General features: G+C 40.8%; 2 protein-coding genes across 3 annotated transcripts in view; one reads left to right on the top strand and one right to left on the bottom strand.

The window, feature by feature from the left end:
• Positions 1-774: 774 nt before the first annotated feature.
• The window catches only part of LOC114307144 (uncharacterized), a 28295-nt gene continuing 9614 nt past the window's right edge, over positions 775-19455 (bottom strand). For both annotated transcript variants that reach the window (XM_082919533.1, XM_082919534.1), the window contains exons 4-11: positions 4590-4781; positions 4290-4366; positions 3900-3982; positions 3671-3722; positions 1978-2046; positions 1629-1715; positions 1432-1496; positions 775-1125 (exon numbers count right to left, since the gene is read on the bottom strand). In XM_082919533.1, the coding sequence (XP_082775659.1) occupies positions 1035-1125; positions 1432-1496; positions 1629-1715; positions 1978-2046; positions 3671-3722; positions 3900-3982; positions 4290-4366; positions 4590-4781 (716 nt within the window). In that variant the 3' untranslated portion in view covers positions 775-1034. The remainder of the gene's footprint in view (positions 1126-1431; positions 1497-1628; positions 1716-1977; positions 2047-3670; positions 3723-3899; positions 3983-4289; positions 4367-4589; positions 4782-19455) is intronic.
• Positions 16424-17887, top strand: LOC145822464 (uncharacterized). The gene is made up of 2 exons (XM_082919530.1): positions 16424-16618; positions 16705-17887. Exon 2 carries the CDS (start codon positions 16767-16769, stop codon positions 17868-17870), a length of 1104 nt encoding a protein of 367 aa, XP_082775656.1. The 5' UTR covers positions 16424-16618; positions 16705-16766; the 3' UTR covers positions 17871-17887.

Genomic DNA, 19455 nt, shown 5'->3' on the forward strand with positions numbered 1-19455 from the left:
CTTTCACTTGGTACGTCTTATCAAAGTTACGTTCAAGAGAAATTACAAATAAGTGAGAATTTATATAAGTGTAAATAAATATAATTGAGAGTGCACCTTAAATTACAGTTTGGGTTTTTTTTTTTAGATTTTTTTAAAAAAATACAGGTAGTTCTATATTTTTTATATAATTACATTGACTTTTACTTTAGAAAAACTAAAAGGATTGAAACTAATACAAATAGTGGTAAACACTGAAATAAATAAAAATAAATATATATTTTAAAAGATATAACAATATTATTTTTTTCATATACGACTAATAAATTATTGATGAAATAGAGTCTAACTATTATGTAAATTAAAATTTTAAGAAAGACTAATTTAATTATATAAAAAGTATAGAATTTATTATATTTTTTGCAGACCTCATAGGGAATGTGTGCAATTTATTGATCTTTTACTATTTTATAATTTTTCTTATTTTAATTTTAAATGAACACGGAAGTATTCAAAAGATTATATGAATTTTTTTTGTTTCTTCTCTTTTGTGTTTTTATGTCAAAAAGGTTGATCACATAAAAAAACATATAACCCAATTTTCTCATCTCTTCAAGCAGAAGATTAAAGAGATAAAGTTCAAGAATCAAATTTATTTAATTTTTATTTTCAATGACACATAAACATGACAAAATAATCATACTACTCAATATGTCACTTTTAATTAATTCACATTTTTTCCCTTTTCTTTTTCCGCTACAAATCTCTCTTTAAATTTGAGATCCAAACACAACCTTAAAGTACAAAATAATTGTTATTATTATTATTATTATTATTTTATTTTTATAAAAAGAAATTGTGAATATAAATGAAAAAATTTGAACAAGGTCAAATTTATGTTACAAGGAGCCTTTTACTCTACTGTTAGGTCATTATCATCACTAGAGAAATGACTACAAATCATGGCAATATCAGCATATAAACATTCCAACATATAATGAAGAACTGGCCTTCCCTTCCCATTACAAAGCCAAGCTAAAGCCTCATCACTAGACCTAGATGCTGCACTTTTCTTCATTAAGCAATTGGTCCTGTACACCAATGTCTCCATCCTCATGAGCTGCTTCAGTAGCAGGTTTCTTCTCACTGTTTCAGAAAGCCCAAGTAAGACCAGCAATAATTAGAACAATCTTACCGTTCTACAAAAGCTAGTCACCTAGTATTTGTTAATGCAGTCTCAGTCTCTAAGAACAAATTTTAAACAAATGCTCGACATTTATTTCTGCATTCAATATCAGTCATGACTTGTAGGAGGTTGCCTGTTTTGGTGGCCGAGGTTTGAGATTATAACTTCTTCATCCATTTGATGAGTAGGAATGCATGAGTTTTCAGATATATAGTCTAACAATTTTTAGAAAGACAAGTCAATTCAAAGACACGGGTTACACTTACGACTTTGAATAAATGATAAGTCCCAGAACCACAATCGCAAAGGATAGATAGTACAACCAGTCCACCTGCATTGATGATTGTTCAATATGTCAGCTTGTGATATTTGCAAATTATATACAATGGCATTGGACTCAAAATGGATATATTCAAGAAAAATTGGCTAGTAAAAAAGAAGAAAAAAATTGAGAAAGCAATACCTGCTGATGATAGAAAAAGACGCGAATGACAACTGCCCACATGTCGGATGTAAGAATAGAGAGACTGTACATTGTGGATCCACTCATCTGTATCAAATGTAATCTTGTTAGAGATTGTTATAGTATGTGATACTTCCAAGTTCCAACTAGTCAGCGTTTGTCACAGTTTTCGTTCACCCCAAGATCTATAGATTCTATATTGAGACAGTTCTTAATTTGACGGATCAATGTTACATTTTCATAACCAGTTATATCACTCCAATAAAGAAATAAAAAATGTAAAATGTAAAAAATTATAAACTTATAAAAGACCAGAAATTCTAAAACTGTGAACAAGAAGGTTACTGACCTTTAAAACAAAAGGAATAAGGGAGTAGAGTGTGAAGCTTGCAAGAGCATATCCAACCAAGCAAAATATCTGAAATCAGGGGAAGTAATTTAGGGGTCGTTTGTTAAGGTTTTTGTTTCCTATTTTCTGTTTTTGTTTTCATTTTTTTTTTTAAAAATTGAAAATGAAAACTTATTTGGTATATTATTTTTGTTTTCAAAAAAATAAAATTGATTTTAAAATTTTCAAAATTTTTGAAAGCACAAAAAATGTGTATTCAATTTCTCGTCTCACCCACCACCTCAGTCACCACCCACCATTGGCCACCAATTAACACCACGGCAACTCTCCAGCGGGTGGGCAGTCACTATTGTGATTTTCAGCCACCTTTTGGCATCCTTCCGTCCACCTTGTGACATTCGGCAACATCCAAACACTTATTCCGTCAGACACCTCCAGCCACACATAATTGTTGGAACGTGACCTACATCGCTTAGAGTTGTCCAATCTGTGTTGATTATAAGGTTTCAGTTTCCCTCTCTTTAATACCTAGATTTTAAGAAGATGTGTGGACTGGGGCTTTTAATTTGGTATCAGAACTTGGTTGGACCTGTGATTGGTATGCCGTTTGTTTGGCTACTGTATGTTGTGATCCAGGAGGGTGTGTTAGAATATGTCTCACATCATCTGGAGTTGCCCCATTTGTGCCGATTATAAGGCTCAAGTTTTACTCTCCTTAATACTTAGATTTTAAGGAGAAGTGTGATTGGGCTTTTCAATTGCAACTACCGGTCACAATATCCGTCCTCTCCATCTTCGGTCACTAACTCTAGAAACTCATCAAATATATTTCTCTATTTTTATTTTTATTTGTTTTCAAAATATTTTTATATACCAAACAAGTTTTCTATTTTTAATTTTTGCAAAAATAAACAAAAACCTGTGTCTTGTTTTTTTGTAAACAAAAAACTGAAAACTGAAAACATTAACAAATGAGGCTACTAAACTAATATTCAATATACGTGAAGAGGGGGTAGCATTCACCAAGGTGTCTTCAAATTAAATTAGGAGACAGGCTCCACCATGCACCTATTCATTCCAACAAATCAACTTCATTTTTTCACAGTAGATTGAATTCAATATGTGAAGACAATCAATAAAGTGGATTATTACTACAACATAGCATGCTACTTTCAGTGGTGGCAGATGCTTCGATTATTGAGTTAAATATCTAGAAATTAAGTAGATACATTTTCATTCTGGAATTCCATCAATTCTTTAACATCTCAAAGGAAACCAATTAATTAGGCATTTCGGGGTAAAAATAGATAGAGCTATTTTCAAATCATGAATTTCATTGAAGTTATTGTACCCTTCATATTGATCAGTTCCACTATCAGTAATAGCCTGGATAATCAATTCATGAATTTATTTAATAGTTCCACTATTTATGTCTTAGAGAGCCCTATCGGATTTCTGTTGTGGCATACTTCTCATGGGTTCTTGGCACCATGAACAAACAATCCAAGTTTCCTTTAGTAACTCGATCAGTGTAAAATGAAAGGGAAAGTTTTAGAATCCATCCAATAACTTTCTATTCTTGCCGTGTTACTTGGAACAATGGATGACATGGAACGTAAAAAGCAAAAAGATTATTAAGATAAAACCTGAAGAAGGCCTGTGGTGAGCCGCTAATAATACATAGATTACTTACAATTTCTGCAGACCACTTGACCGATTCAAGACTCTTTCTCTCCAACAAAAATCTAAGAGAAGGTTATGGAAAAAACCAGTGTCACTTGTGATTTTACTGAACTCAGAGAAATTGTATGATTCAGATATGGTTTCTGAAGCCAAAACACAAGAAATAAGCAATGCACACAACATAGTTTCAAGAAAGTGCATATACATGTCTCGAGTAGTGTTGCATATGTAAAGGATACATCTGGCAAACACTAACTATCAATCCGAAAAGTGCAACCATTGAAACTACTTCAATGCGATCCTTGTTCTTCACACAAAATTCCTGTTTTGAGGAAGAAATGAGAACATCAGCAACTCATGTAAGGCAAGAATTAATCAAGAAATAAAAAATGTGCAATACAGATTATTTGGTGCTTGATAACATGAGTTCAAAAACTAAACAACCAAACAATTCTGTAGGCAAGTCCAAGAAATTTTGGTACTAGATTACTAGTAACTCACCTGAATAGCCAACTAGTCATGAAGTCTAAGCTTCTTTTTTGTGTCTGTGTATTAGCATATGTGTCCGTGTGATTTCGTCTGTGTCAGAGAGAAAGAGAGAGAGAGAGAGATTCAAAGAATTTACTAACCTCACTGACGTTGCTCATTGCAAAGAATAGAGTCCCCGCAATGACTAGTGTGTCCCCGAGAAGAGGTTTTGTACCACCTGAAAAGTAAATGTTATCACGAGATAATACTTCATATAGCCAAGATTAATCTTAAATGTTCCACACACACACTCCAAAAAAACAAAAACAAAAAATAGTAACAAACTCCTTAAGGGTGTTGATAAAACTATTTTGCAGGGCTGGAATATTTGCTTTTCAATTCAAGTAATAACCCAGAAGAATAAGAACAAACTCAGCTCCAAATGGAAAAGAAAATATCACCTCCACCACCCACTCGAGCATCAGAGAGGAGCACTAAACCAAGGCCCATCACGCAGAAGGCTGCACCTAAGAACTGCGATAAAGAATATTGTGTGCCAATGAAGATCCATGTGAGAATCATGGCCCAGGCTATTGTCCAACAATCCAATATTGTCACACTGGTAATTGATGAGAACTGGTATGCTTTATTAACTGCATTACAACACCCAAATTAGTACTTCGACAAATCAATACAGCAACTACCTCATTTTATGAAAATTGTTTTGAGTTCCTCTTCTACACAGCCAAAATAATATCATAATCTGAGAGACCTACAAGACTATCTTTAACAAAAGTGCGAGATCTAAAGGAAAATGATTCTCCACATAACATCCGTGTTCAGTTAAAGCTATACAGATGGTACAACTGCTAATTACAAAGTACCGATTCACTATTTGGAGCATCCTTGCAGAAGACACCAAACAGAGTCTTAGGAATAAATTGAATATCCTGTGTTTCTTAGTCGACACCACAGAATCACACCAAGTTGAAATTTGCTTACGGCATCTCCAATACTTGACTCAAACCTATATCAAATTTAAATGTGGGTAATGTACGAGCAAGAAATAATCTTCTCGTATAATCCTGTTGATCAAGTCCGCGCTTCTCCAAACGTCGTCGCTTTACTCCCTGAAAACACAAATGTGAGCTAGCCGGCGGGTGTGTGCCGGATACCTCTCTGATGCCTAAGTCAGCAAAATAGACAAGTAGACAAAAGCTCTGTGTATTCAAGAATCAAAATTGTGTTACCTCTCCATAGGTGATATTATGAGCTTTTATAGGTTCCGTGTGGCACAATCCTAGTAGGACTTTTACTCCTCCATGTAGAGTCCTCTTAGGAATCACATTCCTGAAAGATAATGCTTATCCTTCAACACCCCCCTCACTGCTTAAACCAAGTGAGATAGTTTTACCATGGTTGGATGTCAATACGACCGAGATAACATGGCCACGCTAAAGCCGCAGACTAGACCGAGCTCCAGCTAGCTCGGTTCTTCCTTTCACTGCGCGTGTACCTCGGTTGACATATTCCAACTGGGTTGTCTGAAACCGTGCTATCCACAATGAGCTTGGACCGAGCTATCTAACAGCAAGGTCCTAAGCAGAAGCCAACATACTTCGGCCCAATATAGTATGACCGAGCTAACTGTCACCACGCCGACCATGGTGACCGAGCTAACCACCAAGCTCCTTCGGACCGGACTATCTGCAAGGCTCTTCTGGACCGGACTAATTACAAGGCCCCTTTTACTCAACCCTTCTTACCGTGGCCCACAGAATGACCCTTTACCCAGCTCGGCCCAATTTATATTTAAATTACCCTCTCAATTGCCCCTTAATTCCATTTGCGCAGCATGATAGGGATTACCTGTTACCAGCCAAGCTAAAAAAAACTTTAGCCTTCTAACCGAGCTAAAAAACTTTAGCCTTCCAACCGAGCTAAAGAACTTTAGCCTTCCGATCGAGCTAACAAACTTTAGCCTTTCAACCGAGGTAAATTCACACCGTGTTGCCAATCTGTCTGGTCAAAATGTCTCTTCAGTCACTTTAACTGAATCAATTTCCATTCTTTATACACGTGGCAAACCCTTATTAGCCCAATGCAGGTGTCACGCCGCCTTCGTACCTCGCGACTTTTGAATAGTCCCGCCTTTTTTTCGTCCCACTCAAATAGGCCTTTAATGCTTGAAGAAATGATCGACATCTGCCTGACGACCGACTTATGAACCGGTTTAGCGCGGCTGCCATACCGGTGAGATGCTGTACTTCTTTTACTGAGTTGGGCCTCTCTAGATCCTGGATTGCTTTGATCTGAGAAGGGTCTGCCTTTATACCTCGGTTGGTTACCAGGAAGCCTAGGAATTTGTCTGATCCTACGCCGAACGCACACTTAGATGCATTAAGGCGCAACTTGTGTTTCTTGAGGATCTGAAACATCTCACCTAGGTCCCTGAGATGGTTATTCTCATCCTTGCTCTTGACCACCATGTCGTTGATGTAAACCTCCATTGTTCTGCCTAACAATGGCTCAAACATCTTGGTGATCATCCGCTGGAATGTTGCCCCTGCGTTCTTTAGGCCAAAGTGCATGACCTTGTAGCAATACAAACCTCTTGGCATTGTAAAAGATGTGACCTCCTGGTCTGGCTCATACATAGCGATCTGATGGTAACCTCTGTACGCATCAAGAAAGCTAAGACGGTTGTGTCCAGCCGTCAGATCTACCAGTTGGTCTATCCGTGGTAAAAGAAAGCTGTCATTTGGGCATGCCTTGTTGACTGTTTTGTAGTGCACACAGACACGTCATTTTCCATTCTTCTTTGGCAGTACTACTATGTTGGATATCCACTTGGGATAGTGCACCTCTCTGATAGCTCCTGCCTCTAGAAGGTTTCCCACTTCTTCCGCCACTATCTTGGCGTAGTGGAGTGCTGATCTGCGAGTGCCCTGTATGATTGGTCTCGCAATTGAGTGGACATTCAATTGGTGACAGATGAAGTTTGGGTCAATGCCAGGCATGTCATACGGCGTCCAGGCAAACACTTCGATATTAGAGGTCAAGAATTCCATGACCTCTATTCTCTTGGTGCTGGACATAGATGAGCCAAGCAAAAAGAACTTCTCCAGGTCTTTTTCATCTATCCTTACCCGTACCAAGTCTTCCACTGCCTTCTGTTCAGCGGCTTTGCCAACATCCGCAAACAATTCATTGCTCTCTGGTTCTTCCACCATCTGAACAAACCCTTTGGCAGCTCGGCTGCCATTTACTGTAACGAAGCATTGCTTGGACATGATTTGGTCGCCAAAGACCTCTTCAATTACTCCGGCTTCATTGGGGAACCGCATTACTTGATGGTAGGTTAACGCTACTGATCGCATGGCGTGTACCATGTCCTCCCCAAGATTATGTTGTAAGTGGAAGGGACTTTCAATACCCAGAATTCCACTTGTTTCGTCATGCTTCCTGCTCTGACTGGGAGGATAACCTTGCCAACTGGCCACTCTGGCATTGAGTTAAATCCGATTAGGGGAGATATGGCAAGTGCCAAGTCTTTGTCCTCCAGTCTCAACTGTTTGAAAGTTTTGTAGTACATTATCTCACATGAACTCCCTTGGTCGATCAAAATTCGCTTGACGTCGTAATCCTTGACGCGGAGAGTGACGACCAGTGCATCATTGTGAGGGCAATACATCCTTGCCAAGTCTCTGTCTGAAAAAGACATGACATTCGTGGCCTCTGTTCTCCCCTTTTTAATGGTGGGCTGTGCACTTAATACCTCCCTTAAGTGCTCAGCCTTCTTTATCATTCCCCTTAGCTCACATACTCGCTCAGGTTCGAATACCCCATGTATTACGTTTATCACGCCTTGAGGTGGGGCGTCAATCGGTGTTCCATCTGGGTGATCGTGGTTTTGGGGGGCTGGCTGCGTCCCTCCTTCTATGTACCGGTCTAGGTGACCAGCTGCCACTAACTTCTCCAGATGCTGTCTCAATGGCGTGCAATTTTCAGTGCGGTGCCCCTTTTCCTTATGGAAGGTGCACCGAGATCTTTCGTCGTAGTCCTTTTGCGCTTCTCCCAGTTTAGCTGGCCATCTGATGAAAGGTTCATCACGTATCTCGCTGAGAATTCGGTAGATTGGTTTCTTGAGTACCGTGGTAATGGTAGTGCGGACTCTCAACCATCTTTTATCTTGGTCTTCTCCGTTGTCTCGCCTACCTCGCCCGTTCTTGCTTGGATGTTCAACCGCGTTGACTTTTACCGAAGTCTTTTATCTGGTATTGCGGCTGTACCAGACTTTGTTTTAGCACGGGCGCCATCCTCCTCCACCCAGATGTGCTAATGTACCCTCTCCATTAAGGCTTCCATTGTGAGGGGAGGTGTCATGGTAATTGAGTCCCTCAGCCTGTTTCCGACTAGAAGTCCTCTTTTGTATTGCGCGATGGCGAGATTTGTGGGACAATCTCCTATCTGGTTGAAGGTCTCCCAATAATGACTGTTGTAGGATCTCAACGTCTCCTAGTCGTCTATGTCAATGGAGAGTAGCTGATCGATCTCTACTGGCGTCTTGGTGTTCGTTCTGAACCTCGTTACGAACGCCTCCGCTAACTGCGCCCAGGAGGCTATGCTGCCTTCTGGTAGCCTTTCGAACTAGGTTAAACCTAGGTCGCCAAGGCTGGATGGGAATAGGATGCACAACAAAGCCTCGTTCCGCCGGTATACTGCCATGACCTGGCAAAAGTGGCTTAGGTGCATTTAAGGGTCTGTTTTCCCTTCGTACGTCGTAAATTTAGACCAGATGAAACCTGAAGGTAAGGGTGCGTTCTCAATCACCGGAACGAACAGCGAGCTATGTAGCCTTGCCAAAGCTTTATCTGTTGGTTCGTAGGCAAGGTGCGGTATTGGCATTCCAACCTCGATGCTTCCATGCGTCCGAGGAGCCAACCGCTGAAGGGCTGAAACTCTGTGCGGGTCGCGTGCCTTGGCATCCTCCTTCCGTCGTGCCCTTTCTTCAAGCACAGTCCGTAAGTCGGACGATCTAGGCAACTCCGTTTGCCTAGATGATGTCTGGTGCGTATGTGAGGGCCGATAGATGCTTCCCTCAGTGTAAGATCTTAATGATCACGTTCTCTCAGACCTGGAGTAACGAGTTCTGGAAGTTCTTAATTGAGTGTCGTCTGTTCTGAGGCTTTTACTCTCTGCTTGTGATGGCGTGGTATGCCTACCACGATCTTCAGAGTGGCGATGAGGCGTATTGCTTTTGCGCCCCTCTCCTGTCGCCACCCATTTCCCTTTTATTTGGCGCTTCATCACTTCCATGTCCATCGCTATCTTCCTGATTAACTCGTCCTGCTCCTTCACCCATCCTCCAAAACTTGAGGGTCGATCCTCTGCCTCTGTCTGTCAGGACTTGATGAGCGACGGGGGCTGTTACCCCGCCTTCCCCTTGCATCCCTCCGGGGATTCTGTCGCTGGGGCTTTAGATCTGCCATGGGAGGGATGGAAGGCAAACCTTTGCGCTTCCCACCTCCATCTGGGGTTTGCCTGTCAATGGCGGACTGCGGCAAATCTTCATTGTGTGCCATTGCGTCTAATTTAGCGAGGAACACTTTGATCAAGAAGTTTTGTTCTTTCTGTGATTCCCATAGACGGCGCCAATTATACAAGCAAGAAATAATCTTCTCGTATAATCCTGTTGATCAAGTCCGCGCTCCTCCAAACGTCATTGTTTTACTCCCTGAAAACACAAACGTGAGTTAGCCGGCGGGTATGTGCCGGATACCTCTTCGATGCCTAAGTCAGCAAAATAGACAAGTAGACAAAAGCTCTGTGTATTCGAGAATCAAAGTTGTGTTACCTCTCCATAGGTGATGTTATGAGCTTTTATAGGTTCCGTGTGGCACAATCCTAGTAGGACTCTTACTCCTCCATGTAGAGTCCTCATAGGAATCACATTCCTGAAAGATAATGCTTATCCTTCAACACCCTCCTCACTACTTAAACCAAGTGAGATGGTTTTACCATGGTTAGATGTCAATACGACCGAGATAACATGGCCACGCTAATGCCGCAGACTAGACCGAGCTCCAGCTAGCTTGGTTTTTCCTTTCACTGCGCGTGTACCTCGGTTGACATATTTCAACTGGGTTGTCTGAAACCGTGCTATCCACAATGAGCTTGGACCGAGCTATCTAACAGCAAGGTCCTAAGCAGAAGCCAACATACTTCGGCCCAATATAGTATGACCGAACTAACTGTCACCGCGCCGACCGTGGTGACCGAGCTAAACACCAAGCTCCTTCGGGCCAGACTATCTGCAAGGCCCTTCTGGACCGGACTAATTACAAGGCCCCTTTTACTCAACCCTTCTTACCGTGGCCCATAGAATGGCCCTTTACCCAGCTCGGCCCAATTTATATTTAAATTACCCTCTCAGGTAAAAATCACTCAAAACACACTCCCCTCCTTGACTCAAAATTACTCAATTTTTTAGCCAAATCAAGGGAGACTTAGATGTCTACTCAAAATTTTCATGGTTAGTTTGTGGCTCTCAAATTTACCACTCTGTCATTAGGAAAGCTTTTATTCAGATTTATGCTTAAATCTGGGTTTATCCATCGGAGTGGTTTATATCAAATAAATATTTTACTCAAATTTGAGTAATGGCTGGATGGCCTTAGCATTGAATCGACAAGCTTTTGAACATAAGGTAGCTTTACAGCCCTCAATTTCCATCCTCAAGTAAAGAGGCATAGGGCAATAGGATGATTTAGAATGTTTAAATTGATGAAATAATGCCATTTTGTTACCCAGTAATACAATTACCAATCTTTTGACAAGCACAATCATTGCAATAAAAAAAATTAAAAACTCTTCGATTGATACTATTGTCAAATTAAGCTTTTTTTTCATCTACAACCTACCAATAGGAGTCAACAACAATCATAAATTGCCAAAAGAGTTCTTTTATCTGTTTTTTCAGGTTTGGAATAGGCAAATAATTATTCATCCAATTAGTTTCACGTTGCTTGTATGCAATGCGACAGAATTTATCACATTTTTGTAAAATTTCAAACTACACAATCTAGCAGTACTCATTATAATCCATTAATCTGTTGATCCAAAAATTATACACGTGTTGGCTTTTTGGCTTTTCGAAGGGTATTTTTGTGAATGTGAGCGTGCCAGCAAGGATCAATCAGTCCTTACAGAAATTATAATTGCCAACCAATTATCAGACGATTGTGTTTTAGTTCTTTTCAGCCTCAATGAAGAGGACTTTTACTGGTGGCTTGACTTAGGAGAAATTAAGAGAAATAACAGTAATATGAAGAACAATTGAAGTATTTCATAAAAATGAACACTTACAACGGTCCGAACTCAGCCTCGGAGAGGTTTACAACAGCAATCTACTTGAATCTACTTGAAGCTACTCCTATGAATCGAAGTGCAGTGCGAGTATTTAAAGTGCAGGTATTTAAAGAACAGGTATTTAAGGACTGGAAATGTAAATGACTGGAAAGAAAATATATGAAGTAAATGACTGGTTTGTATGGTCTGAGTCCGTCCCTCTTTCTGGGGGCTACCCTGCTATTTATACTCGTCAGTGATGACCTTCGAACTGCACTTCGAACTGTCGAACTGCTCCTCCATGATCGCTGGTCATGCTTCCTTACAAGTAGCTCCATTACGCCATTACTGGCAGTTGAGCTTCCCTCTTGTACTTAGATTTGAATATGAGTAACCGTTTGAAGACACGTCATCTTGCATCCCGTTTATTTGATCTAGTGTTACTCGGATCATGTGAGGACCAATGTTTATTGTCACGTGTACGATCAGGATTAAAGGCTTGAATAACCTTCCTTTATTACCCTTACTATGCCACGTGTCGAACTGTAACTGGCTTTTACAAAATATGTAGCCAACATTACCCCCCGCACTAATATACCCAATACTTGGTGATATTAGTGGATTGCAATTTTCCCGCGCTTCCAGAACGTGTATGAAGTCCATATTCTGGAAATACAACCGTCATCCATTTGGAGATCATCTACATTAACTCGTCGAACATCCCAATACCTTAGTATTCGAACAGGTTATGGCTGCATCAACTTCCCTTTCTATTGATCAAGCATATGAAGAGCCTTTGAGTGATGTTGTTCCCCCTCGAAAGAACCTCCACGCATTCATTAGCCACCTTTACCCGCCCTTCTATATTCAGGTAATGGAGGCTTTTGTAGATTATAAACCTCTGGACTATGAACACATTGCTTTTAATCCCTTGGTTTACAAACTTACAGATACAAAGAATTCTTCCCCTAAGCTCCCTTTGTATTCTGACCGAACTACCCTCGAGCCTTTGCTTCGACAAGTTGAAAATATGGATCTAGGAAACTCTTCTTCACAGACCTCTGCATGGGATGAAATTGTGACCTCTTCATCCTCTGGAGCTTCTGGCTGGACAATCTGGTCCTCTCCTGAGACTTATGATCTAAGGGAGCGAATCAATCACCATTTTGTTGAGTTTACTGACCCTTTGGAGTTTCCCTCCTACGCTCGAAGCTCAGTGGTCTACCCTTACGCGCCCATTGACCTTCGACGTAGCTTGGAGGAGAATCTGCTTGTGGCTTGGTATACTTCTTCCATGCCTACGAAGATAATGCATCCTGCCCAACGTTCAGAAGAAGCACAAGGGTATACCCCTTCATTTTTAGCCAAAAAGGCGAAGATTTGTTCTTCTGATTGGCTTGACTATATTAATGCTTTTGCTCCTTCTGTTCCCGTGCCATCTCCCATAATAGAAGCATCCACACCTTCTTCTGCATCTGCATCCTCTGAGATAGAAACACCTGCTCCTTCCCCTTCGTCTTCTGAAGCAGAATCATCTTCTCCTTCTCCTCCTCCCATCCTTTCCTGGACAGAAAAACTAAGACTTGCCCTTCCAATGGACAAAGTCTTTCCACCTTACCAACCTCCGTCACCCCCTTCTCCAGCCGAGCGAAAGCAAGCTCAACTTTTGCTTGCGGCTTTCTCCCACCTGCCCTTCAATGTTCTTGAGGATGATATTCCTCTTAAGAATTTCCAATGGGCTTGTGATATCCTCACTAGGGGTCATGTCCTCAACCCTCTTGCTCAAGCAGAGCTCCATTTGTTTTTGGACCAACTCCCAGTGCTCCTCTACTGGCATCAGAATTCTAAGATCACCATCCAAAATCTGGATGAACTTTTATCTCTCCGAATTCATGCCCAATATGAAGCAGAGAATCTCATCGAAGAGCTCGATGACTTCAGGAATAAAGATTCTACGTACTGGGATGGTTTGGTTATAGATGACTTGGAACAAAAATCGAGGGAAGAGGCCTTCGAAGCAAAGGCTGAAGAACTCTATTATGAAGTGAGGGCTCATCAGCTTATGCAATCGACTTTAGAAGAAATAGAAGAAATAATAAAGAAAGAACAGAAATTTATTGACCATTGCTGGACAAAATTTCATGACCTTGTTATTTATTCTATTCCTTATTTTTATGAGCTTGAATTTGTACCGAGATAGAGTTACTTAATGTAATAAACAAAGTCTTTATGTACTTAACACTGTTTGACTCTGTTTCCTTTTATCTCTAAAAGCTAACTCATAACTTTGAATTGAACAATTTCATACTTCGAATCAACTGTTTAATGAAGTACTAAAAGAACCAATCATGTCTTCTTCCAATTCATGGAGTAAAATTGACAATTCTGGCAGATATCATTTTAGTACTTTGATTTTAATGACTTTATATTAACTGTAACCAATATATGGTCATAGTTGATATAGCCAATCAATTTGAAACTGATCTCTTTTGGCTTCGAAGGGCAAACTATGGTAATTCCTTCTTGCTCAAACCAATAACTGGTTTGGATGTTCCGAACAATGCCCTTTTTTCCTTAAAGAGTTCTAGGGCTTGCTTCGAATGTTATCACTTCGAACAGGTCTTTAGATTTTTTGAAGTAGACCAATACTTTGAATATTCAGACATTTTTAAGCATGCAGTATGCTTCGAAGTCGGCTCCTGCATTTCGAAGCCGTTTTTGTTTGAAATTTTAGCGCAAAAATGTGGCTTCGAAGCTGGCATCAATGTGCTTTTCCCTCCAGAAATTATCGATGTTGAAAGAGATTCCTTGTTTTCGCACGTTTTAGTACTTAATGACTTACGAGATGTATCCCCGCACACAAAAGTTATTTAAAACCTTTTCACTCTGTGCCCCGGAATTGCTTACACATTCAAATCCCCTTTGGATTTCCATTTCTCTCTACTCCCTTCTATATTTTCCGAAAACCCACGATCAATGGCTTCTTCCCCATCAAAAGTTCCGACCATAGAGCGCGTAAGCTCATCTGTGGCTTTGAAGCGGCTTATTGATGCTGAATGTGAGAAATACAAGGGTGATGAGAAAAGTGCTATCGATGGGCGTTTCTTTATCCCTCGTCGCCATGTGCAGCGAGAGTACGTGCTAGGACCTATTTTCAAGGAGATCCCTTCCGAGCTTCCCGCCCTATATCCTCGCTTGGAGAATCAATGCCTTCTGTATGAAGGTGGTCTCGACTGGCAAGGCTGGAAAGTCAATCGTCCTCACCGATGCTGGCCCACGATGAGACCAGAGTGGCAAGAATGGTACGACCGAGTTGTCCCTGCTAGGACATTGGACCTTCAAGAACTCTGCCTTCTTGATGCTCTTCGACTATCTAGGGTAACTATCCCAGAAGACCCTTTTCTAATCCCCGCTGCTTTATGTTTCTGGAACCCTATTTTCAATTTCTTTCAGTTTAGGTGTGGGATGATGGCTCCCACTGTTCTTGATATTTGCCACCTATTAGGAGTATCCCCCATTGGTACCCCCATCACACCAGATTTTCCTGACTTAGTAGTCCCTTTCTCCCTCCCCTCTCTTAATGTATCTTACAGTGATTTTGTTAGAGTCGAGAACAAAAGAATGGGTCCAGTAACTGATAGGGAATTCTTTTCCTTTTTATTATATTGGCTTTGCAAATTTCTTTTCTGCACCTCCTCCCAAAGAATCATGCTCGAATTTGCTCCTCTTGCCAAAGCCTTGGTTTTGCAGAAAAGAATAGCCTTAGCCCCATACATTCTGGGTCATGTATATAGAGTTTGTTCCCTCTTTTGTGAGAAACCCCTAGATGCCAATCAAGGGGGACCATTTTGGATTCTTCAGCTTTGGCTCTTTGCCTATTTTTCTGAACTACAATCCAAATGTCTTAAATTTTCTGGGCTACACTCCCTCACTCATGGCATAAAACTGGCCAATGCTTCACTTTATCCAGCTACTTTTGCCTTTTATTTCTCCTTCTTTCATCAACTACCAGCTGCTCTTCCTGATCATCGTTTCCGTCCCTTCGAAGCTAGCATAGGTCCAACCTGGTTAAATCACTTCCTTAGTGATAGGCTCTGTGCTTTGCCTATTCATAAAGATATGTGGGCTTCCCTACTGATCCCTAGGGAACTGTTTATTGGGACCACCAACCCCAGAGCCTATAAATGCATAGCTGAGCCTTATTGTCCTGCTCAATTTGCTAGACAATTTGGCCTCACACAAGGAGTTCCAATACCTCTTTGCAGCAACACCAATCTGAGTCTTACTAAGAGGGATTTGAAGGTTCGAAAATCGAGATTAGAAGAGGCAACCTTCAAGTTTATGGATGATTTGGCCAGTTTTGAGTTCATCCCTTTCTCCCCTCATGGTACTGCATTGAAGAGATATCAAAATTGGTGGGTGAGCAACATGGAAGTTTATTTGGCCATTTCCTCTCAAAACCTATTGGAGGTGCTGGATGTGCCCAAGCCCAAAGAAGCTGAGACTGTCATTTCTTCCACTATTCCAATTACAGTAACTGCTACAACTCAGTTTACTTCTGCTGCTTCAATTCCTCCCAGAGTCACTCGAAGTATGTACCCCTTTCTCCTTTTCTCTAACCTCTTCATATAATGCTTGCTATCTTATCTCTAATCCTTCTTTTATGAAGGTGGTCAACAACAAAAGAAGAAGAGACTCTTTGAGCTAGAAAGGGAAAAAACTGAACTTCCAGAGATGGAGGAAGAAGAAAATGATCAAGAACAGGAGTCTCCCTTGAAAAGAAACAAAAGAGACCCTCAATTGGCTCAAGAGGGGATAGCCGCTAGGGAAGAAGAGGAGAAGCTCACTTTTGAAGAGTCTGGACCCCAACCTAAAAAGGTCGAGAAGACAATGGAGGAGCGAATGATTCCAACTCAAAGGAAAAGGAGAAGAAAAATTGCCGTTTCTCCTTCCGATTTTACCGAAGATTCTGATTCCGAGACAATTGCTCAAGTAATAGAAAAGAGGAGGAAGATCACTGTTCTAGCTACCAGCTCGTTTGAAGATCCCATCCATGAGGTTGTAGAACAAGAATATCCCAAAGCCATAGTTGTTCTTGAAAGAGCTGAGGAGAGGCAGCAGCAACAATTCCTTGGGACAAGTAAGTTTCTGCATGCCTTTATTCTTTTCTTGTCGACTTTTCAAGACTAAGACTTGACATTACCTCACATTTTCTTCTTTTTACAGCAACGACCACTGCATTAATCTTCCCAACGGAAACTTCCCCAATTTCAGTCGAAGTTGATCAGATGCAACGCGTGAAAACCATTCAAATCACGCTCCCACTTCCTAAGCCTATATTCGATACGTCTTTACCGAGGCCGAGTATCCCTGCATCTCTTTTCCTTGGCTTAGAGCCATACCTCCCTTTCTTGACTCTTGATCTGCCTCAGTTTGTTTCTTCGATCCTCACTCTTCCTCCTACTGCTACTTCATCTCGCATGGCAGTTGATTCTCCTTCAGGGGATGCCGATAATTTTCCAATTCATGACTCATCACCAATGCCTACTTCCAGCCCTTCCTCACTTGATTTGCTGGTGGCCAAGACCATAGAGGCTGCCAAAGATGCTCCATCTGTTTCTCCCATCCCTATGCAGCCCTTTGTGTCTTCCACCACAACACTCTCTATGCCCTTCATGTCAAGGGATGAGGTAGACATTTTTGAAGAAAGACTAGCTAGTCTTTTTGACATTCCTTCTACCTCTCCTACTTCTACTACTGAAGCTGAGCCATTAGCCTTGGCTAACTCCCTTTTGGAAATCTTCGAGAGTTCTCCTTCCTCCAGCAACAAGCCTTTTGTACCTTTAGTAGATTTGGACACATGCTTGCAACTGTTGACTTCCTTTTCGAGGATCCCCTTCGAGGCTCTACAAAGGCCTATCATCAGGAACGGGTTCCTTCAATGCTGTAACATTGCTGAGCAGTCTGCCATGAGTGTTTCAAGTCATCTATCTCAGGCTGCAGCTACTATTGATTTCTATCTCAACATTTGCCATGCTGCTAAAGCTGCGGATGATAAGCTGGTTAAGGACCAGAGTTTTGTTTCTCAGGTGCATACTGAAGTATCAACTCTGAAAGAACAACACTCTTCTGCCTCCCACTTTCGAGTCCAACTTCTGGAGAAGAAAGCTCAGCTCGAAGAGGAGTTAGCTGCAGTAAACCAAGCCTTGGTTCGAACTGATAAGAAATTGCACATCACCAATCAAGGACTGGCTGATCGAAAAGAAAACATGGCTGCAGCTATTCAATTATTTCCTTCCCTTAGTAATAGGAAAGCTATTGTACAAAAACAATTAAAGCATTGTAATGATTTTTGGGCCAACTTGTGGCATAATGTACTTGATTCTTTATGAAAGCACACTATTTTGAATATAATTTGAACAAGCTTTGTGTTTTTGCATATGGTGTTTACTCTATCCCTTGTGTCTCCCAAACGGTTGGAAAATAAGGTTTTAGATATCTGCCATTAATCTTTTTGGGATGTACATAACCATTCAAATTTCTTAAATGGTATGCTCCGAAAGGCAGAACCCTATGAATTTGATATGGACCTTCCCAATTAGGTGACCATTTGCCAAACTTATGGCTTTTAATCCCAATTGGGAGTATTGTCTTCCATACCAAATCACCTTCATCAAAGCCAATGTGTTTGACTTTCTTATTATAATTCTCGGCTGCTTTCTTCTTTTGGAAAAGAATGCTATTTAATGCCAAAATTCTGGCTTCATCTATGCCTTCTAATTCTAAGCACATACTTTGATGGTATTGTTCAGGATTCAATTGATCTTGACATCTTACTCTCAAAGATTTGACATTAATCTCCACTGGTAAGACTGCGTCATGTCCATACACCAAGGCATAAGGAGTGACCCCTGTGCTTGACCTCGGTGAGGTTCTATATGCCCACAGAACATCCAACAATAGGTTATGCCAATCCCTGGGATTGTCATCCACAACCTTTTGTATTCCTTTTTTCAAGGACTTATTGGATGACTCAGCTTGACCATTAGCTTGTGCATAATAGGGTGTGGAATTAACAAGGCTAATTCCAAATTCTGCCGCAAAAGCCTTCACCATCTTCCCATCAAACACAGTTCCATTATCAACTGTTATGGTTTGCGGGATTCCAAATCTATGGATCAAATCTTTAATAAAACCAATAACCTCTGTTTGGTCTACAGCCTTGTATGGCTTAGCTTCGACCCATTTAGTGAAGTAGTCAGTGGCCACTAGAATGAAACAATGATGTTTCGAAGAAGGTGGGTGTATTTTTCCCATCATATCCATGGCCCACCCTCTGAATGGCCAAGGCTTTACTACTGCATGTAGGTCAGTTATGGGCACGTGCCTTATTGTGCCATGCTTTTGACATGCCTGACACCCCTTTGCATATTCTATGCAGTCTTTAAGAATGGTTGGCCAATAATAGGAATGCCTTCGAAGCAACCATCTCATTTTTACACCAGGTTGATGAGCACCACAGATGCCTTCATGAACCTCAGCCATGGCTGTTAATGCTTCTTTTGGGCCTAGACATTCCAACAATAAGCCATCTCCCCCCCTTTTGTAGAGAGCATTACCATATATCATATATTGCATAGACTGCAATTTAACTTTTCTACTGGCCTTCGAAGATGGACCAGCCAAGTACTGCATTATTGGATGCCTCCAATCTTGTTCTTGTAAGTCATTATGATTGACTTCCAAGATCACATTCCTTTTATTCAAAGGTTGAATTAATCTCTGATATGTTGTTTGGCTTATGTCCCTTTGGGTATTATCCCTTCTCTTGAAGTTCGAAGCCTTTTGAGCCACATCATTGGCTCTATTGTTCAAGAATCTTGGAACATGGGTTACATTTGCTATTTGAAACTGAGAAAGCAAATGTAATGCAACAACATAATATGGCAAGATACTTATGCTTTGACACTTGAAAAT

This window comes from Camellia sinensis, chromosome 3 (assembly GCF_055761805.1).
Source record: "Camellia sinensis isolate YWXY chromosome 3, ASM5576180v1, whole genome shotgun sequence".
Taxonomy (NCBI): Eukaryota; Viridiplantae; Streptophyta; class Magnoliopsida; order Ericales; family Theaceae; genus Camellia; species Camellia sinensis.

Coding starts and splice junctions, on each gene's coding strand:
- LOC145822464 (XM_082919530.1), top strand. CDS start 16,767: ATGCAACGCGTGAAAACCATTCAAATCACGCTCCCACTTCCTAAGCCT.